This window comes from Eubalaena glacialis, chromosome 4 (assembly GCF_028564815.1).
Source record: "Eubalaena glacialis isolate mEubGla1 chromosome 4, mEubGla1.1.hap2.+ XY, whole genome shotgun sequence".
NCBI lineage: Eukaryota > Metazoa > Chordata > Mammalia > Artiodactyla > Balaenidae > Eubalaena > Eubalaena glacialis.
Genome location: NC_083719.1, coordinates 173814726 through 173841454, shown reverse-complemented (window position 1 = coordinate 173841454; position 26729 = coordinate 173814726). Strand labels below are relative to the sequence as shown.

General features: G+C 54.9%; 3 protein-coding genes across 8 annotated transcripts; 2 read left to right on the top strand and 1 right to left on the bottom strand.

The window, feature by feature from the left end:
- Nucleotides 1-961: 961 nt before the first annotated feature.
- On the bottom strand, nt 962-10361 carry FKBP8 (FKBP prolyl isomerase 8). Of its 4 annotated transcripts, none has more exons than XM_061190218.1 (9): nt 10278-10361; nt 8564-8886; nt 6046-6215; nt 5803-5891; nt 5287-5507; nt 4541-4713; nt 2560-2637; nt 1928-2059; nt 962-1501 (listed from the first exon to the last, which is right to left on the bottom strand). In XM_061190218.1, the coding sequence occupies exons 2-9, from the start codon at nt 8859-8861 to the stop codon at nt 1415-1417; spliced, it is 1248 nt and encodes a 415-aa protein (XP_061046201.1). In that variant the 5' UTR covers nt 8862-8886; nt 10278-10361; the 3' UTR covers nt 962-1414. The 4 variants fall into 4 exon arrangements, with proteins under 4 accessions (XP_061046201.1, XP_061046200.1, XP_061046198.1 ...); XM_061190217.1 differs by lacking the exon at nt 10278-10361 and adding an exon at nt 9539-9637 and having other exon boundaries at nt 6100-6215; XM_061190215.1 differs by lacking the exon at nt 10278-10361 and adding an exon at nt 9539-9636.
- Nucleotides 10362-15535: 5174 nt separating this feature from the next.
- KXD1 (KxDL motif containing 1) lies at nt 15536-22767 on the top strand. Of its 2 annotated transcripts, none has more exons than XM_061188624.1 (5): nt 15536-15735; nt 18225-18346; nt 19388-19540; nt 20944-20990; nt 21786-22767. In XM_061188624.1, the coding sequence occupies exons 1-5, from the start codon at nt 15589-15591 to the stop codon at nt 22013-22015; spliced, it is 699 nt and encodes a 232-aa protein (XP_061044607.1). In that variant the 5' UTR covers nt 15536-15588; the 3' UTR covers nt 22016-22767. The 2 variants fall into 2 exon arrangements, with proteins under 2 accessions (XP_061044607.1, XP_061044608.1); XM_061188625.1 differs by having other exon boundaries at nt 15569-15659.
- Nucleotides 22768-23812: 1045 nt separating this feature from the next.
- Nucleotides 23813-26336, top strand: UBA52 (ubiquitin A-52 residue ribosomal protein fusion product 1). Of its 2 annotated transcripts, none has more exons than XM_061190214.1 (5): nt 23813-23907; nt 24831-24944; nt 25211-25297; nt 25954-26056; nt 26142-26336. In XM_061190214.1, exons 2-5 carry the CDS (start codon nt 24842-24844, stop codon nt 26233-26235), a joined length of 387 nt encoding a protein of 128 aa, XP_061046197.1. In that variant the 5' UTR covers nt 23813-23907; nt 24831-24841; the 3' UTR covers nt 26236-26336. The 2 variants fall into 2 exon arrangements, with proteins under 2 accessions (XP_061046197.1, XP_061046196.1); XM_061190213.1 differs by having other exon boundaries at nt 23828-23907; nt 24834-24944.
- Nucleotides 26337-26729: the final 393 nt, after the last annotated feature.

Sequence of the window (26729 nt, the reverse complement as noted above, 5' to 3'; positions counted from 1 at the left end):
GCAGGTCTCCCGAGCCTGGCCAACCCATGGTCCCCGCCCCAGCACCTCCCATGGAGCCCCCTTCCTGTCTGAGGACAAGGTAGAAACCTAAGGGGGCTGAATGGTGGAGAGGAGAAGCAGGTCCAAGCCACCCCGATTTGTGCCCTGAGAGTAATCCAGGTGGCTCAGCAACGGCCTGGAGCAGGCAGGGCAAAGATCTAGTTTCAAGGCCTGATGGCCACCTTCTGCTGGGTGGCTGTGGCCAGTTGCTTCTACTCCTGGACTGTAAGGGATGGGAGCAGGCCAAACACTTATGTGGTCTATCCTGGAGACAGCAGCAGCGAGAGGAATTCAGGTTAATAAAGGCCCAAACACTGGCTCTGGCTGTCCTGGTTGTGACGGTGGGCAACATTTTGGAAAGAAGCTCCGACAGCCCTGGGTTGTAGGGAAAAGGAGATGGGATGGAGCTCCTGGAATCAAACCCAACCCCTCCCTATAGCCCCCAAGGCCCTGCAGGGTCCAGCTCTGCTGACCACCCACCTTTATCAACTTTGAACAGACCAGGTTCCATGCTGCTCCAAGGCCTTTGCACTGGCTATGTTGCTGCCCAGACATGGGGCTGTCCGCTTGCTGCACAGCCAGACCCCTGTGGTCATTGAGGGCTCAGCACAGTCCCCAGTTAGGTCCCATCAGGGTCCCCAATTTCAGATGAGGCAACAGAGTCAAGAGAGGTGGGGTAAGGAGCATAGCTAGCTGTGAACTCCCGCAGAGTCTGACCAGGGACCCTGAGCATAATGCCCCGCTATTCCAGGTCTCTGTTTCCCCCTTGGTAAAGACGGTCTGCTGTGGCCTGAGAGCAGACAACCCCCACTCTAGTCCTAGCTCGGCCATATCCACGGTCCTGTGTGACCCTGGACATGGCACAGGCTGTCTCTGGCTCAGCCCCAAGCGATGGTGGAAGAAGGCTCCAGAGCCAGCAGGGTGCGGGGTGGGAGGCTTTATTTCACTGTGTGTGTGTTGGGGGGTGGGGTGGGGGGTACCTGGAAGGAGGGCAGCAGGCGGGGCAGGAGGAGTTGGCGCTTGGACAGGGAACGGGTGGGAGAAGGGCTGCCCCCAGGCCTGTTGGGAAGGAGAAGCTGAGGCTGGCCACTGTTGGGACCTAACCCAGGGGGTGGGGTTAGGGGTGGGAATTGGGTCTGGAGGAATGAGGGCCCCCTTGCTCCGGGCTGGACGTGGGGCCCGGGCCCTGCCTCACTTTCCTCCTATAGGGCTCAGTCCCTCCTGCTCACTGGGCCACGTGACCCCCAAACCTCACTGCCCCCGCCCCAGAGGAGGGGGCTAGGCCAGTTAGGGCAGTGGACAGGGAGCCTGGGGGAGTTAGGGAGCGCAGGGTGGGGTCCATGGTGAGTGGAGGGGATGGCGGCCACCTGGGCGGTCAGTTCCTGGCAGCGATGACCACAGAGAGCGCCACACCCCCAAGGGCGACAGCAGTTGCCCCAAACAGCCACTTCCATGGGATGGACTGTGGATAAAGGAGAGGGAAGAGGAGGCTAGACAGCGGTCAAGATGGATGTCTTGCACTTCAGCTAGCAACAGGCCCCAAACAGGCCTCCCAGGAAACCACTGCCTGACAATGCCTTGCCTGCCTCTTGGAAAACTCCTACTCATGCATCAAAACTCAAGCCAAATGTCCCCTCCTCAGGTACACCTCCCCTTCCCCTCTGGAGGAGCCCCACCCTGAGCCCTCCAGATTGTGTTTCATCTTCTGCTTTAGTCCTGGTCACACAGCACTGGGGCTTCTCTGTGTCCCCAGCACGGTCCACAACACCCCAGTTCATGAAGACATCAACGTCTGCAAAATGAAGAAACTCCCTCTGCATGGTGTACCCTGCCCATAGCCCCTGCCCCTACTCTAGGAGCCTCCCTGTGCCCGCCGGCCTCAGCTCACCCAGGCACCCTTGCCAGGACACTTGGCAGGCAGCCGGCTGGGGTTGCCCAGCATCTTCCGGTACAGGGCGGTCTCAGTGCTCCGCTGGGCCGCGTGCTTCTTCACCAGCTTTGAGAGCTCTGCATGGATCGTCTGTGAGAGGGGGGTGTCTGTGAGAGCAGGTGGCAGCAGAAGCCAACGATCACTGCTAGCAGTCTGCCTTTCTGGGGCCCTAGGGCCCTTTGGGGCTGGAACCACTGGGACATGGGAATTCTATCAGCTATTCTCTGGGCATCAGCGAAGTGAAGGCTGCTATCTCCATCCTCCTAGGAAGCCAGAAGATGGAGGGGAGCAAGGGTGGCCAGGAGAGAGGAAGGTTCTGGGAAGAAAGCTGAAGACACTGGCATTGGCCAGGCTGGCTAGTGCCCTTGGCCTCTGGGACCCCTGTTGGGGGTGAGTCCAGACTGCCTATGCAAGGGTCAATAAGGGTCTCAGCAGGTGGGCTGGGGCCCTTCAGCTACCTACCCCCTGCCACTTCCCAGGTAGAAACACCATAGGGAGAGCCACAGCAAGAAGGCTAAGGGGCAGACCACAGAAAAAACTTCCCAGACAGGCCGGCACAGCAAATCTCAGGGTGCCCCCATTCTGCTCACCTTGTTGGAAGGTTCCAGCTTCAGGGCTGCTCTCAAGATGGGGATGGCCTCACTGTACTCGCCTTGCTGGGCCAACACCTGTGGGAGGAAGTGGGGAGTATATCATTCTGGACCCACGCTGGGCCACGTTCTCCTTCAAGAGACCCAGCCCTGCCAGGCTCCTGGCCACCTGACTAGTCCCAAATGTATCTCTAGCAACTGCCCCGGGGGTCCAGTCACCCCTACACCGCTCCCCTGAGCCCTCAGACTACATGAGCAGACCACCAGGCTTGGTGTCATTCTCCTAACCTGCTCCTTCTCCTGAGTGTCTGGCTCATCCTGTGCAGGAGACCCAGGTGCTGGTCTCTCCTCCTCCTTCACCACCTTGTCTGGCTCGAGAAGCCAAATGGATGCTGCCAAAGCTCTGGCCACATCGAATGATTCAGAGCCAGGCATGTGACTCAAGCCAGCCAATGAGATCCAGCCTGAACTATGCTGGTACCACTGAGAGGCCAGTTGCTAAGTGGAAGGGATGGAAGCCTGGAGCTTTTGGCAGAGCAGGAGGGAGCATCTTGGTCACCCTGAAAGAGGAGCCTGCCTGAGAGAGAAACACGGCAGACAGACACAGCATCTGCACAACATTTCTAAACACCTGGATCCAGCCGTGCCTGAAGCCAATTACCCCTGACTTAGCAGTTCCACAAGTCGTTAATTCCTTTGGCTGAATCTATTTGAGTAGTTTTCCATCACCTTCAACCGGCAGACCCAAACATGTATAAGGCTACATGAGCAGACAGTCTCACTCCCCACAAGAAGATTCTAAACCCTTGAAAAACAGGGACAGCATCTTTTCTCTCCTCTCCGTTTCTATACAGAACTCTACACACAAAAAGTACTTTAAAAATGCTGGCTGGCCTGTTCAGGCCTCTCATTAACACACTAGGTGACCCTGCGTTTGCTTGCACCTCAGTTTCCTTGGTTTACTGCTAAAAAATGCTGAAAGCACCCCCTATCCCAACAGAGTGAAGATGAACAGAGATGGGGACAAAAGCAATTAAAGTCAAGTCCATTCAGGCCAAACTCACTCCTACATTCCACCAGCACTTACTCAGCACCTACTGTACGCCTGGCTCTGTTTGAAGGGCTGGAGATTTAGCAGTGAATGAGACATACAAAATCCCCACCTTCTGGTAAGGGAGATGGACAAGAGGCATGACACCTGCCCATGCTGACAGTGACACAGGAAACATGAAGGCAGGGCAGAGGGTCAGGGTGGGTGTTGTAGGGAGGACTTCCTGAGGAGGTGACATCAGAGCAAAGACTTGAAAGAGGTGAGAGAAGGACCCATGGGTGTATTGGGGGTATGAATATCTCAAGCAGAGAACATAGGCTGTGCAAAGGCACGGGGGTAGGAGCAGACCTGGCCCAGGCAACAAGTAGTGGAGAAGCTGAGCAGGATGCAAAGAAACAAGAGTACACTGGAAGATGATGGCAGGAGGAAGACCAGATAGCTCAGAGCCTTAAAGGCTGAAATAAGAACCTGGCTTTTACTCTGAGGGAGATGGGAGTCACAAAGGGTTATATGCAAGGAACAGTTACCAATGGGCCAAAGGGCAGTGTCGGGGAGTAGAGGGAACCTAAGACCCAGGGTTCAAATCTGACCTCAGTCAGGGGACTTCCCTAGTGGTCCAGCGGTTAAGACTCCACGCTTCCAATGCAGGGGGAACGGGTTTGATCCCTGGTTGAGGAACTAAGATCCCACATGCCGTGTGGTGCAGCCCACAAAAAAAAAAAAAAAAAAAATCTGGCCTCAGTCAATGAATTGCTGTGACCCAGACCACACCCCTGCACCTGTCTGGGCCTCAGTTTCCCCATTTATACCCCAGAGAGCTTGGCTGACTGATACCTATGCCTTTCTCAAATCTAGGGTTTGGGACCAGAGTCATTGCTCTGAGGTCAGGGAGCCAGCCTGCCCGCCTGCTGCCTGTGAGCTGCAGCTCACCTTGCCCTTGCGGAAGAGCGCCTTGATGTTGTCGGGCTGGTGCTCGAGCACAAGGCTGCAGGAGCGCAGCGCTGCACGGTAGTGGTCCAGCTTCAGCTGTGAGGCTGCCAGGTTGTTCAGACACTTCACCTTCAGCTGCAGGAGCTGCTCCTCCTCCTCGAATGTCATGTCCACTGTGGGGGGACAGCACTCAACTACAGCCACTGTTAACACGCCGCCAGCCGCCCACAACCATCTGCAGAGGGATTATGTGACCCAGGCCAAGGCCCACCCCGCTGCACCTGGTGCTGGAGGAGACTGGGGGGGAAGGGTCTCTGAGCGTCCCAGTCACAGGAGATGGGGGGTTTCCAAGATCCCAGTGCTGGGGCCTCTACCACCTACTCCCTGGGGGACCTCAGGCCTCTCTGGCCTCAGTTTCCCCATCTCTAACATGGGCCAAGACCAGTGCCGTCCTCAGGGCACTCCCAAAGAGTCGACAAAATGGAGCCTAAGTGAACGAGGGCCTGATCATGGATTGACAATATCTGCAGTCACCCACGTTCCAACATCTACCTGCACTCCGTAACAGTCCACTGACCTGGGATATAAGTCTAGAAATATCTAAAGACTAGGCATAGCTAAACATCTATCCATATTCTAGAATTTTCTAGAACATTTTGAATCTGGGGCCCTCTGTGACTTGAAGTGTCTAGCACTAGTGGGGATGGCTTTGCAGGGGAGGTGCTGGGATTCGACCTGGCGGTCACCTTTGGCACTAGAAGTGATGGCCTTGATGGCGAGGTCGTAGGAGTTGGCGGCCAGCACGAAGTCGGCCCGCTGGTAGTGAGCATTGCCACACTCCCGCTTCCGGTTGGCCAGGGCCACGCGTTCCTGCCCCGTGAGCATCTCCAGGTCAGGCCCATCCACGGCAGCCTTCAGTGTCACCTCCAGGCACAGGGCCGCGTGTGGGGGGATGTATGGGCTCCTGCTGGGGGACGGGGTGGGGACAGCACTCAGACCCAGCGGCCACCATGACTGAACCCCAGACACACGAGGTTCAGTGGGAGCAGGCGGAAAAGGGCTGTCACCTCCCTCCTCAGTAAAACACAAGGGAAGTTAACTCTTGCTACTCTTGAGCTCCGTGACTTGGTGCGGGAGTTCCCCTCCCGGAGCCTGTTTTCTTTTCTATAAAATGTGCACGTAGATGGGTTGAGATGGGGGAGCAACCCGTCCCACCCACTTCCTCACCCCCACAGGGACCCCTGCAGGCAGCAGGTACTCACCTGCCCTGGGGGCCGTAGCAGTACTTGGAATCAGCAGTGACCATAGCCGTCTCTCCCACGTCCATGAGCGGGACACTGAGATCCAGGGCCTGGGGTGGGGGAGGGGAGCAGCGTGAGTTGAGTGGGTCCAGGTGCAGCACAGCAGTGCCCACCCACCCGGCCGCCACCACCACCACCACCTCCCCTGCATCTCACCCCAGCCCCTCCCCACCCAGAACTGCCCAGGCCCTGCACCGTTCCCACCTGGATGACATCACAGTCACCCAGGGTGAACACCAGCTCCGGCTCCTCCTGTACCCGTGTGCCATTCTCCAGCGAAGTCTGCAGCTGCACGGTGACCACCTGGCCCTTGGCCGGGCGGCTTGAGCCTGGTGGGCCTGGAACCAGCATCTTCTTCCTCAACAGCCCATTCCCTGCCATGGAGCAGGGACAAGCAGCCTGTCACTGAGCAGCTCAGATGGGCAGCTGCCCCCTGGGCACTCCCCCCCCCCAGCTCTGCCTATCCTGGGGGTGGCACAGCACCAGGGCACAAGCTGAGTTTTCAGTGGCCACTCTGCCACTTACTGGGCAGGTGACCCCATGCCTCTGGGCCTCGGTGTCCCCGGCTGGACACTGGGCATGAAAGGATTGATTTGGGGACTGACGATACTGGCTCCAACGATGGGCTCAGCGAACGCTGGCTGGTCTGTTATCTTAAGAAAACCAAGGTAGTTCCCCGGTGGCCTAATGGTTAGCATTCCGGGCTTTCACTACTGTGGCCCGGGTTCAATCCACGGTCAGGTAACTGAGATCCCGCAAGCCACGCTGCGTGGCCAAAAGAAGAAAAAAAAAAGAAAGAAAGTCAAGGCTCAGTGAGGGCAAAGGGCTGAGAAAAGCCATCCTGCCTACCACAATCAGGGCAGCAGGGATACCCAGTAATGAAACTCTGGAGCTACCCTCTCCTCCCTCCTCTGGTTCCAATCTCAGCCCTGTGACATGTGGACCTCAATTTACCCAGCCATGAAATGGGGTGATCAGGGGGTGATCCTGGTGACACCTAGTGAGTAGTTTGCTTGGTTAGCAGAGCACCTGTGATGCCAGGACTGTGTCCCGACCAAAGCACCACATCACAGAAGGACCTATAAGCAAAAGTAGCCCCCAACGCCCCCCTCCAGCTGCCGAAGAGACCACTATGTTCCCCTCCATACCCCAAACGATCTTAGGAATGGCCAAATGGCCACAGCCAACATCTACTGAGCACCAGGCATGAGGCCCCGTGCCCTCATGAATCCACTCAAGGAGCCCCCGCAATGATGACACCCACTGTCATGCCATGACAACTGCTGGGGCAATAGAGGGCTTACACCTATGGGGCACGTCAGACTGACATCATCTGCAGTCACCCATGTTCCAACAAGTACCTGTATTCCGTAATATTCCACTGGTCTGGAAAATACTACCATGAGTCTGAGTAGACCCTAGTCTAAAGGTTAGGGGCTGAGAGATCTATTCATACTATGGAATATTCTAGAGTGTTCCAAATTTCTGCAGTGCTCCCTAACTTATACATGCCCCCGCATCCAGTTTGAGAACCAATGATCTAGTGGATGCCAAGAGACCCCTGTGTCTTGAGGTTTCTGGGCACTAACAGTGGATATGCTGGTAGGACCTCAACCAGGCACTGCCTCTCACCAAGGTAAACCCAGGGATGTAGAATCACATCCCCTCTCAAAGCCTCAGTTTCCTTGTCTAGAAGCCTGAATTCTGACTTCAGAAAGCAGCTGGCTCGAATATAAACAAACAGAGCCATCCTCATGCTCAGATGGGGAGCAGGGCAGCTCTTAACATCAGTAGAGAAGAGCTTCCCAAACTTTAATACAGCCAAGGAGGCTGTGCAACCTTGGGCAAGTGCCTTCACCTCTCTGAGCCCATTTCCCTATCTGTAAAACGGGGATATGGTAGGAATTACATCGTGGGGTTGTTGTGAGGATAAAATAAGATGATGCACAGGCCTGGCACAGAACCAGGGCTCAGTAAATATCACCTGGTGTTATTTTTAGGCGCAGTAAGGTTTATACCTGTAGTGGAGGTGAAATCAGTACCAATTCGATTTTACCAGTGCCAGTATTATTTCATACTACTGTATCATTAGCACTAATGATGGTAGTAATAATGTTTTACTATTATTTGTGTGGTCATTAGCATCATTTAGTGTATTAGATATCAGAACTAGTAGCACTGTGTTTATCTTCTAGAGTTGTTGTGATGGGGTACATGGGGGTGGCACATGTGTGGGTTCTCCTAGTTTCTTTCTTGCAGGACTTTTCTGAACAATTAGCACACTAATGAATACTATGAACCAGACACAGGGATGAACAAAATGGGATGTTCTACAGATCTATTTGACCTCAGGACACATTTTTCTGGGGACAGGCACTTGCCAGACAAATGCCAAGAAAAGTGGGGGTTGGGAGCTGCCAGCGCCTGCTGTGCTGGCTGTGTGGCTCTGCGCAAGTGATTCAGCCTCTCTGAGCCCTGTTAGCAGCTCTGCGAAAGCAAGTCATGGGGTGGGGAGGCAAGAAAAGGGCATAAACATGAAGTGTCTCAAGCAACTGCCCGTGGCTGGCGATCAACGTGGTTACCACATGTTTTACTTCCAACCTCCTTCACAACAGAGATGGGGAAATGAGGCTCAGGGGAGGAGAGGGCCTAGGCCAAGGTCACTCCTGAACCTGAGCTGTCCAGGCCCTGTTGGTCAACCCGAGCCACCCCTGCTCCTTACCCAGGATGTCCAGCCACTCGTCCAGGGCCGGGGCGGGCTCCGGCTCCGGCTCCATGGCAGCCAGGAACTCTCGGGCCAGGGCCCCGGGCTGCTCGGCCTCCTCCTGTGAGGGCTGCCCTACATCCTCAAGTGGTGGCAGCTCACTCAGATCCTCCTCCTCCTCCTCCTCCTCCTCCTCCTCGCCCTCTGCGTCTTCCACCCCGTCCAGCACTTCGAAGTCCTCAAGTGGTGGGACCCCAGCAGGTGGCGGGGCAGTGGGCTCAGGGTCCGCAGCAGAGGGCTCAGCACAGGATGCCATGCTGCTGGGGGGATGGGAATTGGCCCTGGTGGGGAGAATGGATGGGGGTAAGAATCCCACCAAGCCCCTCAAATCTCCTCTGCCTCCATTCTCCACACCGCCGATCACTTGCTGTGTGACTCAGGGGCTCCGGGCCTTAGTTTCCTCATCCACAGGGTGGGAAGAGTAACAACCCTGGTTTGTCCAAAGGACTTAACAACCCACTCATCAAGCCCTGGCATCAGGTTCAAACAGTGTTAGCTATTATTAGAGTTAATTATTATTTAATCTTTATAAACACCCCGGGGGAGTAGGGAACATCCCCCTGCAGAAAAGGAAATTGAGGCCCAGAGTGGCAAAGCCATTTGCCCAAGGTCACAGAGCAAGCCAACCACAGGAGGCAGGATTTGAACCTAGGGCTTTATCTGCTTAAATGTCCAGAGCTGGTGCTGGGATTTTTTTCAGGGGGACAACCCCTGAGATCTTGGGGAGACTATTTTTTAGAGCCCAAGGGAAAAATAACTGAATCTTTACCAGGGCTCCCCACCTCCAGTTGTCCCTTCTCCTAAGGGGAGCCACCCAGAAACCCCAAGGCTTTCCTTCCATACACTGAACCTAATACCACCGCCCCCAACACCAGGGACCTTGACCCAAGCCATTCCTTGGGAGCCTTTTCTCCTCTCCTCAGGCCTTCTTACCACCTTCTCAAAGTAGCCTCCTTTGAGGAGGAGTGGTCGAGACCCCCACGGCTTCTTCCTTGGACCATCAAGAACTGTCCGCCTCCCCCAGGCCCCAAGCTCTGGCGGTGGTAGAGCCGTCATTCTAACCCGCAGCATCCCCTCCCTAACCCTCACCTGCCTGCTCCTTCCGGACTCGGGTCCCACTTTCTGAGACCCTCCCAGCCCCCACCCTCACAATCTCCTGCGCTCGCATAAATAGCCCTCCCCCCACCCCAAGCACCGACCCCAGCCCGGGCCAGCTTCCCCCACAGCTGGCCCGTCGCCCCTAAACACCTTGATATCCCCAGACGCCCCCCCTCCCCATCCCATAACACCCTACGCTCTCCAGACGCCCCCTGCACCGGCCTGGCCTACCGTCAACCTCCCACCCAAGTTCCCAACGCCCCATGCCTGTTTGACGCCACCAGTCTGGGGCTCCTGACCCCCCGCAACCCTCGGGCGCCCCCGGCCCTGCACGTCTCCGCCGGCAGCGCCCCCACCCGCTGCCCTTGACCTTCCGTGGCCCCCACCCCCAGCTGCCCTCACCAGGCCGCGCCCTCTCCGGCACTCAGACCCCCCGCGCCCCCCGGCTCGCCTCCCCCGCGGCCCTTCACTCCGCCTAGCAGCCGCAGCCCCCGCCGCGCCGGCCCCCGGACTAGCCGAGGTCCGGGCAGCGCTCCGGGCCAGCGCTACCCCGCCGGCGCCCCGGGACACGTGCCTCCGGCTCCGGGACCCCAGCCTGGGGTCCTGCGCCCCCCTCCCCGCCCCCAGCCGCGGCCGCCGCGCCTCGGGAACCAGGCTCTGGCGCCCAGCACCGCCCTCACCGCGCCCATTGGACGCCGCCGCAGTGACTGCAGCATCCATTGGTGCGCGAGCACATCCGTCTCAGGCACAGGCACCGCCCCCTTCCTGCTTGTATCCGTGGGGCGTTCTTAAAGGGGCAGAGGCCGTCGCGCCAACCCCGGACGGAGGCGGGGGCGGAGGCGGAGGCGGAGGCAGGGGCGGGGGGCTGTAGATCCGAGTCAGTTTTCGGGTCAGCGCCGCGCAGCCTGGCCAGACTTACAACCCCTGTCTGAGCTTCATTCTGCTCATCTGTGAAATGGGGATAAACACCTCTATGCACGCACTCTCACCTTGGGGGCTGTTGGGAGGACAACACTAAATGGTATTTCCTTAAGGAGCTCAGGCTTGCCGGTCAGAGCAGCCAGACTGCTGGATAACGCACTCCGAACCGCTAGTTACTTCTGTAGACCCGAGGCCCCGAGGGGGAGCAACGTGCCCAAGAGCACACAGAACCTCCGCCCCCCTACACCGCCCCCGCACCTGGTCTGTCTAATCCCGGGAGGGTGGCCTGGTGCATACAGGAGGAACTCAATAATGGCTAGGTTAACTGCTGAGAGAGCAGGGCCACTGGGAGGAGTCCCTCCTCCCTGCACCTTCTGCTAGAGTATGATAAGGTCCCCACGGCCCCAGGAGAAGGTGGCAGCATTGATTAGAAGGGTTTTTATGGCTCTTGTTTTGAAAGAGGGGGCACTTACTCCTCTTCACTCTATTTTATTTTCTTCCCAGCAGTTACCCCCTTCCAGAATGATCTTGTTCATTCTTTTGCTTCCCCCCTTCCCCCAATTTTGCTCCAGCCTGGAAAGAATTTTGTCTGTTTTGTCCTCACCACCTCCTTGAATGACGCTTAAGGGCCTATGGGAGTTCAATAGATGAATGAATAATTGAATGAATTAATGAATAAATGAGCGGGACACTGGCTTTTGGATGTAGCTAACACTGGAGGAGGTAACTGGCTTTTGGCGGTAACTTGTCAGATAGGTGCTCTGAGGTCACCTCCTACTGGAAGCCATCCCTGACCTCCCCATGGCAAGGCCAGGTGTCCTGATTGGCTGCAGTCTTGGTACAATGAACCTCCACTTCATAACTGATTCACTTGTGTCTGTGCCATCAGTTGACTTTTGCCTCACCCAATAGACTGGAAGACCCCCAAAATCTGAGAAGGGTACATTGTTTCTTATTGTTTTAGTCCTGAGGCCTACATACTGCATGGCACAAAACAGGGGGAGGTATTCAGGGAAATCATTGTGGAAGGAAGGAAGGAGGGAAGAACGGAAGGAAAGCAGGGAGGAAGGAAGGCTGTCCAGTCAGAAGAGGTGGTGGGGGGACTTCCCTGGTGGCGCAGTGGTTAAGAATCTGCCTGCCAATGCAGGGGACACAGGTTCAATCCCTGGTCCGGGAAGATCACACCTGCCGCGGAGCAACTAAGCCCGTGTGCCACAAATACTGAGCCTACGCTCTAGAGCCCGTGAGCCACAACTGACCCTGCGTGCTGCAACTACTGAAGCCTGTGCACCTAGAGCCCATGTTCCGCAACAAGAGAAGCCACAGCAATAAGAAGCCAATGCGGGGCTTCCCTGGTGGCGCAGTGGTTGGGAGTCTGCCTGCCAATGCTAGGGGACGCGGGTTCGAGCCCTGGTCTGGGAAGATCCCACATGCCGCGGAGCGGCTCGGCCCGTGAGCCACGATTGCTGAGCCTGCGCGTCTGGAGCCTGTGCCCGGCAACGAGAGGCTGCGATAGTGAGAGGCCCGCGCACCGCGATGAAGAGTGGCCCCCGCTTGCCACAACTAGAGAAAGCCCTTGCACGGAAGCGAAGACCCAACACAGCCATACATACATACATACATACATAAATAAAAAGAATGTAAGCAGATAAGAATGTCATTAAAAAAAAAAAAAAAGAAGCCAATGCACCGCAACGAAGAGTAGCTAGCCCCCGCTTGCTGCAACTAGAGAAAGCCCGCGCACAGCAACGAAGACCCAACGCAGCCAAAAATCAATCAATCAATCAATAAAATTAAAAAAAAAAAAGAATCCGCCTGCCAATGCAGGGAACACGGGTTCGAGCCCTGGTCTGGGAAGATCCCACATGCCACGGAGCAACTAAGCCCGTGCACCACAACTACTGAGCCTGCGCTCTACAGCCCGCGAGCCACAATTACTGAGCCCATGTGCCACAACTACTGAAGCCCGCACGCCTAGAGCCCGTGCTCCACAGCAAGAGAAACCACCGCAATCAGAAGCCCGTGCCCTGCAACGAAGAGTAGCCCCCGCTCGCCGCAACTAGAGAAAGCCCGTGCCCTGCAACAAAGAGTAGCCCCCGCTCGCCGCAACTAGAGAAAGCCCGCGCACAGCAGGAAAGACCCAACACAGCCAAGAAAATAAATAAATAAAATTTAAACAAAATAAAAAAGGAAAACACTTGGGACCAGCCAAGTCCCTTTTGGCTTCAATGTGCAGCCCCCACCCCTTCCAGGACCCTCGTAAATGTTCCCTGGCCTCCAACAGAGCCCAAGAGACCCGTTGAAAAGCTTGGTTTCTCCAGTCTGGGCCTCTTCTGCTACAGCTTGGCAAAGCCATGCAGACAGAGCCACCGTTCTACTTTTCCCAGCAGCTGCCACCCAGGCTCTTCTCAGCACTGGCTGCTGTCTGGCTCATGGAGCTCCACAATTCTTAAAAGATCAAATCCACACTATGTGCTTTCCCACCATCCTGTCTTTGCTCCTGTGATCCCCTCAGTCCTGAATGATTGTCAGCACCTGCAAAACTCCTAATCCTACCTCAAAACTCCATCCAGATGTACCTGCTTCCTGTTCTTCAGAAGTCCTCATACCCCACTCTGCAGGTTCCTCCAGCCTTGAGTCTCTCCTCCCTCTAGTCCAACATTGTTCCCTTCAGGGCTGGGATTGTCTGTGTCAGACTCTCCTTCATCCTCCAAGTCTAGGCAGGGACTGAGTATTTTCTGGATTCTCAGAATATGGGCCGAACCCAGAAGGGGTGACTAGAGGGTTTACTGAACAATTTTTAAAACTGTTGGTTGAACTATAAGAATGTATAAGATTCCTGATCATCATTAACTTTTCAATGAACGAAGGCAGGAGAGCGTGAGAGTAATAATAGAGTTTACCAAGGGCTTACAATGGGCCAAACACTGTTGTAAGGCAGCGGTCCCCAACCTTTTTGGCACCAGGGACTGGTTTCGTGGAAGACAATTTTTCCACGGATGGGGGTGGGGTGGGGCAATGGTTCAGGCTGTAATGCCAGCAATGGTTCAGGTGCTAATGTGAGTGATGGGGAGTGATGGCGAGTGGCAGATAAAGCTTTGCTTGGTCACCTGCCGCTCACCTCCTGCTGTGCAGCCCGGTTCCTAATAGGCTGAGGACAAGTACTGGTCTGCGGCCCGGGGTTGGGGACCCCTCTTGTAAGGAATTAACCTGCATGATTTCTTAAGGTTAAGCCACTTGCTCAAGGCCACCCAGCTAGGATGTGACAGCTGGAATTAGAACTCAGATATGCCAACTCCAGGGCTCTCAAAGAGACTTCCATGTGCCCAAGGGCATGTGTGTATCTCTCAAGCTCTTAGCAACCTTAAGAGGCAGATGCTAGGTTCACCCAGACTCACAGTTAACAAACTGAGACACAGAAAAATCAGACATATAATATATAACATACATTTCATAAGACCTCAGAAACTAATGATAATTGCTAACACTTATCAAGCAATTACTATTTGCCCCATTTTGTTCATGCATTTAACTTGGGTTATCTCACTTAATGCATCCTCATCTCAGTATGAACTCATGGTTTTCAGTAGAGACACAAGGGAACAGATAGAGAACTAAAAATAGATGTGTATATGCATGGGTTAGTAGACATACATGTATTTCCTAGCTCTGACTGCTGAGAGGGTCTCTAAGCAATAATACCTGGGTAGCAGTGAGTACCCCCAGCACCCAGATCTTGGTCTCTAAATACCATTCTCCAAGAAGCAGAACCAGGCTCCTTGGAGAAATGGCTGATTCCAGGGATATTCCAAAGCAAGCACAGAACATCTTGTGGTGCCAAAAGTAAGGACGTACTCACAGAAACATGGAGACATATTAAAAGGACATAGGAGCTAAATTAAAGGGGCAGTAAAATAAATAATATAGAAATTAATTATAAGCCACAGAATAAAATAAATACTCATGACTCCATAGTGATATAAATACTTGAATATGTAATTGAGAAGAATGGACAGCTCTTGTCTACAATAGAATTCCAATTAATAATTAAATTAAAAATCACCATTATGCAAACACATAGTAAGTAATCATTATTGCTGCCAAGAGCCATGAATGGATGCTAAAACTAAAGGGTGAAAAATATGTAAACAACAACAACAACAAAAAACCAAGACCAAAACACCAAGGGTATTTACATGGTCTCTTAAGTATCCCCCCATAGGATACTTATTAATTGCAAAGGAAAATAGTAACTTGACAGTTGAGAAGCTGGTAGACACTGCCTTAAGCAAGTAATCAAAGTTAACGTCACCAACAATGAGACATAGCAACATCCCAGTGCCTCCTGATATGATGCATTGAGAAGGAAACATCACTTTTGTGGGATTCTTTCCCAAACTGCTCAACTTCAGTCTAATCATGAGGAAGTATTGAACAAACCCATAATGTTAGGTATTCTACAAAACCAGTACTCTTCAAAAGTATTAAGGTCATGAAAGATTAAGAAAGACAGGAATTGTCACAGAGTGGAAGAGACCAAGGAGACATGACTAAATGCAATGCAGGATCCTGGCCCAGAAAAAGGTCACCAAAAACGGAGCAGGGGTTTTTGAACCCGAGTGAGTCTGATTCCCAGCCTGGAAAGCAGAACATTTGGGTCTGGATCCACCACAGGCCACTCGAGGATTATATGACTCTGTGCGAATGCCTGCCGCTCTGGACCTCAGTCTTACCATCCATAAAATTGGTTGTTTCATCCTCCCTCCCCATTCCCCTCCCTCCTTCCGGGCTGCCTCGGAGCTCGGGCTTTGGAAACTACGCAGGCGCGAGAGGGACTGCTTGATTGGCTATTTGTTGTGATGCACCCGCAAATAGAAGCTGCATCTAAGCTCCACCCGTTCCTGCCGCGCCTCCACGCACGCAAGTCAGCCCAGGGCACGTCGCCGCCACGCGCGCTCGCACGCATGGTGCGTGGTGACGTCGCGGCGGCGCGGGCGCCATCCCGGAAGCGCGAGCAAGGCCGCCAGATGTGCAGGTGCTGCTGCCACCGACGCCGGGGCCGAGTTCGGGGTGGGGCTGGGGACGCAGGAGCCTCTGGGGAGCCGGGCCAGGTCGGGCGCGGTCCTCGGGTTGTAGCGGGGTGGGGCGCGCCGCTGGCAACATCTGGGCACCCCTCCTGTGCACAGGCCTCAGTTTCCCCGTCTGCGCGGTGGACGCGCGGGCGGCGCCATGGGCCGAGTCTGGATCCGGGGCGCGGGAGTTGGGGCCGCCTGTGTTCAGGCTGTGCCGTGTCTCCCGGAATCGGGCGTTGACCTGCTTGGGCCTCAGTTTCCCGCTTCACAGGGGCGGGGCATGAGGGGATTTGTGAGCCCCGCCCCGCCTCGCGGGTTTTGCTGAGCTTGGGCAGCCAAATTAAATTATGTTAAATGACCTGGGTGGAGTTGCGGCGCCTCTCCGCATTGGTGTGTGACCTGAGCCCACCCCTGGGAGCCTTAGGTGCCCTCGGAGATGCCCTTGTAGGGGTGACTGGGGATCAAATGAAGTGCTATATAAGTGTTTGTTCTGTATTCTTGGAAGCACTAGGGAGGCCCTCGTTAGAATACTGATTCCCGGGCCCTGTCCTAGGATTTCTTCACACTCCACTTGGAGAAACTGATTGCTCCGAGCCCAGCACCTCTTATCACTATTGGTTTTAGTCCCCACAGACAGCATTGTGAGATTCTGATTCTTTGTTATTCTTATTTTCTGGGTGAGAAAACGGATCTAGGAGGTGAGGTGACTCTCCCAAGGTCACACAGCCTCCCTCTCTGCGTGTGTCCCCCATAAATATACTTGGAGCAGGGATCAGAGCCCATGCTGGGTCATTTCCACTCTGTATGTGGGCCAGAGTAGCAGTTAGTCAGGGAAGGCTTCCTGTGAGAGGCAGCTGGTGGGGGAGTGTGCCTTGAATCCCTCAGCCCTCACATCTGGGAGCCAGAGACAGGAAAGAGCCCTTCTTTGTAGCAGAACCATTTCCCACAGGTCCAAATCCTGCACCTGCCAGGCTCTAGCTGTGGGCTTCCCGCCACATGGCTCTGTCCTTTGAGAGCCCAAGTGTCCTCTTTATACATGATCTTCTTTGGAAATGTGGAGGGTGTGGGTGTCCATGCCTGGCACATAGAAGGAGCTCAAACATGGTGATTGGGGAGGGGGTGGATTTCATCAGGTGTGGCAGTTTATCTCCAGAAGGCACGTAATGGCTGCAAACTGATAGCCAGATTCAGGGCACAAATAGATACGTACTCTTGGCCTCTATGGTGTTGGGGTAAGAAAAATATTAGTTGCTAACATTTGTAAATGAGGCGATTTCACAGGAAAAAGAAATCCATATTTCAGGTTTATTTCTGGAAACAATCAGAAGTCTGGCAGGAATCAGGTGCTGTAAGAAGCAGCTGTCCTGTCACAGGTAGCTACTGAACGTCAGAGTCACACATTTGTGGATCCTGTGGTCTGTGGGCGTTTGAGTTGTGACCCACGTTCACTGGCTGTGTGACAACGGCCTAGTTCCTCAGTCTCTGAGCCTCAATTTTCTCATATATAAATAAGGATGGTAACAATTGCCAGTGTTTGAAATTGGTGTCTTGTGCTCAATAAAGAGGAGGGTAGTTAAGTGGGCTCTGAAAGCCCTTCCTGATCCTGTGTGTGAATCTTAACCAATTGCAAGTGGGCCTTTCTGTCGGCCATTAAATGTGCAGACCTCAGAGCCAAGCTATGTCAGGATTCTGGGTTTTTCCTGAACCCCCTTAGGAGGTCAGTGCTGAAGCTGTGGTCCCTCCTGCCCTAGCATGGTCCAGGAAGTCCCCACCTGCTGGGATGGCATCTGTGTGCCAGGGAAGCTGGGAGCCAAGAGCCACAGAGCCATCTGGGTTGCTGGGGCCCACAGCCTGGCTGCCAGTGCCTGAAATTCTTGGCTTTAACTTGCTGATATAAGTCTAGCTTCAGAGCTGAGTTTGAAAGGTTCTGTTTGCCTTCATCAAACTAAATTCGGGCAATCCCTTGCTGTGAACAAGGTTCTGGGCTGGGCTCTGGAGACAGAGCAGTGAACAAGAAAGACACACACATCTCTGTTCTCTTGGAGCTAATATTGCTGTGGGGGTGACAAGCAAAAGGGTTAACTGATAACTAAGATAATTTCAGGAAGAGATGAGACAGTGGAGCAATTAAAAAAAGGTGAAGTGATGAGTGACCAGAATAGGGGTAGTCATCAAAGATCTCTTGGGAGAAAAGGCATTGGAGGGGGTGATGATTTGAGGGGGCAGCCAGGAGGAGGGGGGCAGATCTATGCAGGAGGAAGGTGCCTGTAGCTTTGGGCACATGGAGAGTGGGGGGTGTGGAGGTGGGAGGGGTGATGGGATTGTGATGTGCTTGGGTGCAAGTTATAAATAGGAACTCCTGTGGTTCTCGAAACACCCCCGAGTTCCTGGCATGACAAAGCTGAGGCTCAGGTGGCATGACCCACTTACGGACAGGTGGCCTGTGGGGTTCCCAGCCCCTCCTCTCCATCCCACCTCCCCCCACTTCCTGATGCAGACTGAAAACACTTTCTTCCTGCCTGTTTCAGGCAGCGGAGGAGGAGGAAGAGATGGACCCCCCGGACTCGGCCTCGAGGGTCTTCTGTAGCCGCATCCTGAGCATGGTGAATGCGGACGATGTCAACGCCATCATCCTGGCCCAGAAGAACATGTGAGTGGAAGCCAAGGGCCCTGGGCCCCCGGTGTGGGAAGGAATCTACTTGCTGGCCAGCATTCTTGCCCTGCCTGCCTCTACCCCGGGCCCACACTGGTGATAAAATGAAGGAAATGAGCAAATCTGCTGGCTGGCTCCAAAGTAAATTCCTTCCTGGTCTGGAGGCGAGGCCTTGGCACAGGAAGCAGGGCTCTGGGACAGTTTCGCAGCTGCTGACAGTTTGGCGGGGACCACAGCAGCTCCTTTCCCGAGGCCTGGGGTGGGGAGACTTGGGGGGGATAAGGAAGGAACTGCTGGGGGATTTAAGGGAGCCAGTCGGCTCACTTCCTGTTGGGAACCTATTCTCTGAGAGCCTAGGCTGTCTCTGCAGAGCACCCAGGGTCACTTGGAAGGGCTGTGAATGGCCTTTGCCCTCTTTGGGGCTTGGCACTGTGGCCACCATAGCCTCACCCTAATTCTGGCCTGCTCTGTGGGGAAGAAGGGCTGACACAACCTTCGGGGGGAAACACGGTCTCCTGGGGCTTTATTTTTGTGTCTTTAAGCCAAAGGCTCTTCCTTCCATTTACAACACAGCACAGACCTGATACCTTACCTTTCTTGCCCTGTGACAGGGGTGCTGGATATGTCTGGGTCTCAACAATACCCATCTCCCTCCTAGGTCTTTAGTTCAGATTCAGACCTGACCCTGGGGAACTCCCAGACCGAGGGGAGACAAAATCAGACTTGAACCTTCCTGGCCTCGGAGTGTCAGGGCTGGGCCAGAGAAAGAAGCTGGGGCTAGGGGAGTCAGAGTGTCAAAGAGTCTACTTGAGGGAGAGGGTTAAGGCTACATGAGAAGGGTACACTTGAGTAGGACTTTTGAGTAGGGTTTTTAAAGTTGAATAGGAGTTTGCTAGCTGGCTCAAACACCAGGTAGAGCTCCACAAGACAAGGGAATGGTCTACGCAAAGGTCATGGAGCAGGAAAGGGCCTAGCAGGATCAGTTGGCAGGGACCTGGAGGCTGAGCAGAGGAGTCGGTGCCCTTTTTCTGCCACCAGGCTGGACCGCTTTGAGAAGACGAACGAGATGCTGCTCAATTTCAACAACCTGTCAAGTGCCCGCCTGCAGCAGATGAGCGAGCGCTTTCTGCACCACACAAGGACCCTGGTGGAGATGAAACGGGATCTGGACAGCATCTTCCGCAGGATCAGGTGGGTGCTTGGCCCTCCAGTCTCTGCCTCCTGCTCTGAGCCTCGGGTTCCTCCTCTTTTCAATGAGGGCCGTCCTCTCCACGTAGCAGGGCGGTGGGGAGATTCAGCTTGTTTTACGAGGCTTCATTGCACACTTTGTATGGAGAAGATCTGAAAATCTTGGAGTTTCTGAACTTAAATTTTATTCCTTTTTTGAAAATGCAACATAGTGCCAGACCCATAATGCAAAAGGCAGGCAGGAGCAGACAGTGAAAGGCTAGCCTCGTGTCCCCCTTGGCCTCCACCCAGGACTTGTCTCAAGAGGAAAATGAGATTGCCAGGTTTTGTGGGTCCTTCTCAACCTGGTTTCCATGAGGACAGAGAAAGACGATGTCCAAGTCCCCAGCTACATAGAATGCTTGACACGGCCCCCGGAGCTCCTATCACCACTGCTGCCGTTAACAACTGCCGCTGGGGCGCCCAGGCCTGGAACAAGCTGGCACTACAGCTGTATTTCTGGCTGACTGTGCTGCTGCTGCTTTTCCGGGGGCAGCCGCATCTGCTGGCAGAGCAGGTGCCACAGATTGAGGGCAGCATGTTTCCTTGAAGCATGCTCTGTGCAGAAATCACAAGACAGGCCGGATAAATCCTTTATCAAAGCGTATCTTTTCTGGGGCATCTCACCAGGCTGGTTGCCCACGTGTGGTGTTGCAGGGGTGGGAGTAGAGTAGGAACCCCAAGGGTTGACACCTTTTGTGTGTATCTGTGTCACTCAGGAAGGAGATAAGTGTGTCTACCCAGGCAGGGATGCAGCAGCAGTGGTTACTTCAGGGTGGGAGGTTTTGCGGGGGACAGTGCTGGCTGGCCATAGTCAAGAGTGAGAGACTGCTCTGAAGAGCCTTTTGTAATTCTTTGTAAACAGAACTGCATTACTTCAGGTAAAAAGGAAAAACCAGCAGGTTAAAAAGGGAAGCAGGTGCTTCTCTGTGAAGTTCAGTTTAGTGAGTGCCAGTGTTCGGTGTTTGGGGTGTGGATAGTCAGCACTCCTGGCCCCCACAGACATCCTCACCCCGGGGTTGGAGAGACAGGCTGGGACAAGTCACCTAGAGGAGTGCCTGTTGAGGCAAGGGGAAGGGAAGCTTCCTGGAAGGTTGTCCTGGTAGAAGAGGTTTAGACATGAGGCATTGCAGGTAGAGGGCCCAGCCAGCACGCAGAGCCAGCACCAAGGACACGCAGAAGCTGGGTGACAGCTGGGTAGCTGCCATCCGTCCTGGAGGTGGGAGGTCTGCTGGCTGAGCGCCCAGTCCTACCTCCAGCCCTGGAGCAGAGTATGACAAGCAGTGAGGGGGAGGTTCCTGGCCTGCACCGGGCCCAGCCTGCACACTCGGCAGGTTCAGCCCTGTGTGCCTTCCCTTCCCCTGCAGGACACTGAAAGGGAAGCTGGCCAGGCAGCACCCGGAGGCCTTCAGCCGTAAGTGTCACCCAGAGCTCCTACATCCCGCTTCTGGGCTCTGCGCCCTTGGATGCCAGGGCCCTCAGCCCAGGGCTGGCTTCTGGAAGGTCACCTCAAGGGCTGACACCAAGCCTGGGCCCTAGTGGGCAGTGGGTCCAGTAAGACCTGGGGCAGGGGTGGGAGTGCTGGCCTGATCTTCTTGGCAACCTGCGGAGCAGGTGTTGGGACTAGTGTCTCCTCCCTTGGGGGAGGTCACACGAGGGAATGTGGACAAGAATGATGACAGTTCTTAGCCCAGTGAATGTCACGTACCCCTACGAGCCAGGCTGGTACCCACAACCACCTATGAGGTGGGGACTGTGCCCAGAGGGGCAGTGACTTGTCAGAGGAAGCACAGCGTCCTCCATGCTGAGCTTGTTTACCCAGTCTGTAGAATGGGCCAGCAGCGCCCCACTCCAGGGCCGCTGACAACCACGGGCATAAAGGCAATGCCGTCATTCCCAGTTTATAGAGCAGGGAGCTGAGACACAGGCAGGTGAAGGGCCTGGCCCAGGTGACACAGTCAAGAGGGCAGAGCCAGGCTCAGACTTGCCCCCAGGGCCCGCGTAGGCCTAACCCCAGAGAACCTGAGTCTTTACCTTACCTCAAAGAGAGGCCTCTCACCTGCTTGGACCTCGGTTTCCTCATCTGTAAAATGAACCAAGTTATGTCCCATGGGGTGGGGGTAGCTGTCAGGGGTCCCGGGCCCAGTTAATCCCTCAGCACAGTGCCTGGCATGGTGACTAAGCCAACTCCTGGGCCTCCTTCCCCCAGACATCCCGGAGGCGTCCCTCCTGGAAGACGAGGATGAAGACCCCATCCCGCCCAGCACCACCACAACCATTGCCACCTCGGAACAGAGCACAGGGTCATGCGACACCAGCCCTGACACAGTCTCGCCCTCCCTCAGCCCCGGCTTCGAGGACCTGTCGCACGTCCGGCCCGGCTCCCCTGCCATCAATGGCCGCAGCCATACAGATGACGAGGAGACGCCGGCCGAGTAGCCCTACTCCCAGGAGCTCCGAGGGGTCTCAGGGCAGCAGCGGTGCTACTGCCCAGATGTCTGAGGTGGCAGTGGTAACTCTGCCTTGAGACAGTCAGCTTTGCCACCCTACTCTGTCATTTGGGGCTCACTGGGGGACAAGGCTCCCTCCCTGGGGTATGGAATTCCTGGGGATCTATCATTCCCCCACCTTCCTCACTGAGAACATCTCTCTTCTGTAGACCCCTCTGCCAGGCCAGGGGATGACCAGTCCAGCTGGAGTCGGGTTGGGCGCAAGGGAGCTTTTCCAGAGCCAGGCCTGACATCTGCTCTGAGCAACACCTAAAGGTTCCCAGAGACCGGAGCCAGATGTCCTCTGCCCCAGCACCCTGGTCAGGACCTCCTCAAGGTGGCCAAGCACTGTCATGTCTGAGTTCACCCCAGCCCACCCCTGTGCCTACTAATTCTGGTCTCCTTGCCCCTTCCTCCAGTGACAGTATTGAATACTTTCTCCAATCATTATCTCAAGGAGGTTTCTGAGACAGTTGTAGAAGCCTCAAGGAAGAGATTAGCCATCCACTCAGCACCGAGCCTGGTTAGGCCCTGTTGCTCGGACCAGAGGTGTGGACCCTGAGGGCCCAGCAGGCTTCTCTTGGGGCCTCCATGGAGCAAGCCGCGCCACCTTGGAGAACAGAGTTAAGCAGAATATTTTTGTACCCGATGTTTACAGATGCTGTTGGGAAGTTATCAATAAAAAGACTCTGTTACTAAAAAGGGAAGGGTGCACCTAGCAGTGGCTTCCTTCCATCCTTGGGCCCAGCAGTCCAGAATGGGGGCAAGTGCTGGATGTGGGACAGCATGGTTATGGACAGCCAGGCACCACTGAGCTGGAAAGAAGTGGGCTGCTCTGCTTTGAGTGGGAGTCTCCAGTGGTGGCAACCATAATAACCCCACTTCCTATCACCACCCAGGCCTTCAAATGTGCTATTCCCACTGCCCACAACATTACTCCTTTACCTCCTTGAGTAACTCCTCCTCCAAATCTTAGCCCTAAGGTGGGCTCCTCAAGGAGCTAGGGTCTCATTCCCCATCAGACACTCTCACAGAGTCCCCTCATCTTTGGAGCACTTAGAAATTATGTTATTAAAGGCCTCTTCCCAGACTTCACAGTGTCTGCTTTTGCCTGGTCCATAGGGGGCACCGGGAAGTGTTCAAGGAAATAAGGTACGCTGCCAAACCCACAGGTAACTTCTCAGTCCTCACCGCTTTCCGGCGCCCAGCACTTTTTAGCCATCCTGATGACTCAGGAGCCATCCTGAGTCTCCTCCGTCTTATATCCTAAACAGACCCTGGGTCCCACCCTATTTCCTTGGGTGAATGCACCAGCCCCACCTGCTCTCCGTGCTCCTATACGGACCCGCCCTGAAATCCATCTGTGCACAGCGACCGGCCTCCAGTAGCTCCAACACATTCGGCCCTTACGCCGCCTCCTGCCTTGACCCTTGTGTCTTGGACCCGCAGACCCTCTGCTTAATGCCTTCACTTTAGCACAAAACAGTTTCCCCTACTCTGTTGAAATATTTCTGGAGCACCCGCTACGTGCGGGCAGTCTTCAGGCGGCCTGGAAACAGCGGGCAGAAACAATGGCGGCATTATTCCTACGTGACCCGACGGGCGGAGCTCACACCCCGACGCAGGCGGGCACCGGTCGCCCACAGGCGCCGCGGCTTCGTGCGCCCGCACCCAACATAGGGGCGGGGCGGGGCCGAGGGCGGGGGTCGGGGGCGGGGCCGAGGGCGCGGCGCGGATTGTGACGCAGACGCACAGCGTGCTCGGTGCGCAGGCGCCGTCGGCGGCGAATCGGCGGTTTCCGGTTCAGCAGCCCTCTTTCTCTTCAACGAGACGACGGAGCAGGTCGGTGATGGCGGACTTGCGGGTTGGCCGTGGGCAGGGTTGGGCGGTAGCCTGCGGGGGCCCAGGCAGCGGAGGGGGCGGCCTGGAATCCGTCTAGGCGAGCTAGGCCCTGTGGGGCGGCTTAGCAAGGCACACTGGGCCGGGTTCCGAGCCCGAACTGGGCCCCGGGAGGGAAGCCGGCCTTTGGAAGAGGACCCTGCCGGTTCCGCCGACCCCAACTATCTGACGAGGCTTGGGGCGAGGATGTGTCCTTCGGGGCAGATCCGATTTAATGGGGAGGAGTATTAACTGTAACTTTGTCTCGTGGCAGATACTCTGCCAGTTCATTTAAAAATATTAAGCCTTTGAGTTGGGTCTCTATCTCCTTTTCTAAATCTGTAAGGAGAGTTTGGTAGTAGCAGCCATTTTCTAGACTTGGAAAGTGAAAAAACGGAAATACCTATGTAAACAAGTATCAGGCACGTGGTTGGCAGTTGTTACTTATGGATTGGATCAAAGGCAGGAAATGTGGTCTGAGGATTAGGGCGTAACCCAGAAGGAAGCCAAAGTTTTGGGTGTCTGAGCTTGGAATTAGGAGAAGGGACTGTAGGGAGGAAAGCGTGTGTGTTGGGGGGATGCTACTAAGATGGGATTCCCACCCCGGCTGCAGGAAGAGCGGGGGCTGGCGGAGGAGAGGAAGGATGGGACCTCCAGACCGTGCTTGGCAAGGTGGTGCCGTAGACCTGTACTTTTCGTTCCGTCTTCAAAGACGAAGCTGCTGGCTTGGAGGGTGGAAGGAAACAGGCACTGGGGCGGGCCTGTGTTTGAAGTCGATGCTGGCCCAGGGCTGGCAGGAACTAAGGCTGGCCAGCCTGTGAGCTCAGGCTGCTCAGACCTTCAGTGCTCACCACTCCACCCGGCCATTCTCCCCCCTCTCACCCCAGCAGACGCAGAGATGCAGATCTTTGTGAAGACCTTGACGGGCAAGACCATCACTCTAGAGGTCGAGCCCAGTGACACCATTGAGAATGTCAAAGCTAAAATCCAAGACAAGGAGGGTGAGTTGGGTTGGGGCTGGGTGCTCCACACAATGGGGGCCCTTCAGCCCTGGGGGTCTGCTGTCCTGTGTGAAATGGGTGCTTGGACAGATCTCAGCCATGCCAGTGCTTCCCCTGTGTGATTTTGGGAAGGCAGCTTGTTCTCTCTACCTCATTTTCCCTTTTGACAGTTTGGGGGTGATCCTGGCACAGCCCTGTGGAGGGAGGGGAGATCTGCTGGTAGTATTCTTGCCAGAGCTTTAGTAACTGAAGTGCTCTCTCCTTAGGCATCCCACCTGACCAGCAGCGTCTGATTTTCGCGGGCAAACAGCTGGAGGATGGCCGCACTCTGTCAGACTATAATATCCAGAAAGGTACGGGGGTGGGGTGGCTAGACAGGACCTCAGTGAGGCGTAGGACCCAGGATGGGGCACTGACAGCCTCTTCCGCACCGGGAGGGGGCTGTAGAGGAGGATTCTTCTTAAGCTGAGGATCAGATAGGGCTAGGGAGTATTGCTTTGTAAGGTACTGTTTCCATTGCTGGAAAGCATCTCAAGATCTCCACCAGGATTTCCAAATGGCGATGGTTTCTCATGTTCTTATTCACTTTTTTTCTTTAATTATTGTGTTTGTGTTTTTTAATGTGATAACTACTGTAAAGAAAATCAGCATCACTTTTTGCAGCAAAAGATTTAAATGTCTTACCTAGGAAAATAAAAGGTCGTCCTTGCACCACTTAGAAATTGCCTTGCCCTTGGGGAAACCCAGATGGACACCACTGTTGACGTATATTTATATTAGTCTCAGACTCCCCGAGGACTGGTGGGAAATGACAAGGTGGAGGTTCTGTGGGGGTGGGCTGGGCTGGTGTGTCCGTCTACACATAGAACACCCAACGGATTCCGATGTGTCCCTGTCACACTTGAGAAGCTATGGTCTGCAGGGCACTGGAGGCTGCCCTGCACCTGTGGGACTGAGGTGGTGAGCCTAGGCTCAGTCACTGTCTCTCTCTGCCCTTCATCTCCTATAGAGTCCACCCTGCACTTGGTGCTTCGTCTGCGAGGTGGCATCATCGAGCCTTCCCTTCGCCAGCTCGCTCAGAAATATAACTGCGACAAGATGATCTGCCGCAAGTATGTACTCTTCAGATTGGGGGTGTGGGCTGGCCCTGGTGGCGGTTGGGATGTGCCCTCACCACTCGCTCGTGTCCTCGCACAGGTGTTACGCTCGCCTGCACCCCCGTGCTGTCAACTGCCGCAAGAAGAAGTGCGGCCACACCAACAACCTGCGCCCCAAGAAGAAGGTCAAATAAGTCCCCTCCACCGGCTTCTTTGCCTGCAGGGTGGCCTCCTGCCTAAGCCCCATGGCCCTGGGGCCTCAGTAAAGTTTCCCTTTCGTTGACTGGAGCAGTAACTGGTGTCCATGTGGTTGGTCTGTCCAATGGGGAGGTGGCTGAGGTGTAGGCATCTCCCTTAGGGACTTTCTGTAACTCAGTTCTTTATAGCTCTTGGGGGTCCTCTGTCCTGGGTTCCAGTTGTCTTACCTGTAAAGTGGGCCATGGTCTTTGCCTTTCATGTCTAAAGTTGTCATAACCACAGCACAGGCAAGTCTCACTCCTGGCCCTCTGCCACATAGCCTAGTGAGCCCACCCATCTGGATTTTGTCATCTGTAATATGGGAATAAAGACCTCAGCCTAGGGACTGGTGGAACCTGGTTAGGCACATTAACAACCCTCACATCTGGGCCCTGGAGGTGTTCAGGTGTGGGTGGATGGCGGGGTAGGAAGGAACACCCCACCTAGCGTA

Bases quoted from the DNA above. Each gene is read 5' to 3' on its own strand.
- FKBP8 (XM_061190215.1), bottom strand. From the start codon at position 9,606: ATGGTCCAAGGAAGAAGCCGTGGGGGTCTCGACCACTCCTCCTCAAAG. The intron at 5,892-6,045 runs GTGGGAACGGTG...CCCCCACCCCAG, and splicing joins GTGACTGTGATGTCATCCAG to GCCCTGGATCTCAGTGTCCC. The intron at 5,508-5,802 runs GTGAGTACCTGC...CCCGTCCCCCAG, and splicing joins TGCTACGGCCCCCAGGGCAG to CAGGAGCCCATACATCCCCC.
- UBA52 (XM_061190214.1), top strand. From the start codon at position 24,842: ATGCAGATCTTTGTGAAGACCTTGACGGGCAAGACCATCACTCTAGAG. The intron at 25,298-25,953 runs GTACGGGGGTGG...CATCTCCTATAG, and splicing joins AGACTATAATATCCAGAAAG to AGTCCACCCTGCACTTGGTG. The intron at 26,057-26,141 runs GTATGTACTCTT...GTCCTCGCACAG, and splicing joins GACAAGATGATCTGCCGCAA to GTGTTACGCTCGCCTGCACC.
- KXD1 (XM_061188624.1), top strand. From the start codon at position 15,589: ATGGTGCGTGGTGACGTCGCGGCGGCGCGGGCGCCATCCCGGAAGCGC. The intron at 18,347-19,387 runs GTGAGTGGAAGC...TTCTGCCACCAG, and splicing joins ATCCTGGCCCAGAAGAACAT to GCTGGACCGCTTTGAGAAGA. The intron at 20,991-21,785 runs GTAAGTGTCACC...TCCTTCCCCCAG, and splicing joins GCACCCGGAGGCCTTCAGCC to ACATCCCGGAGGCGTCCCTC.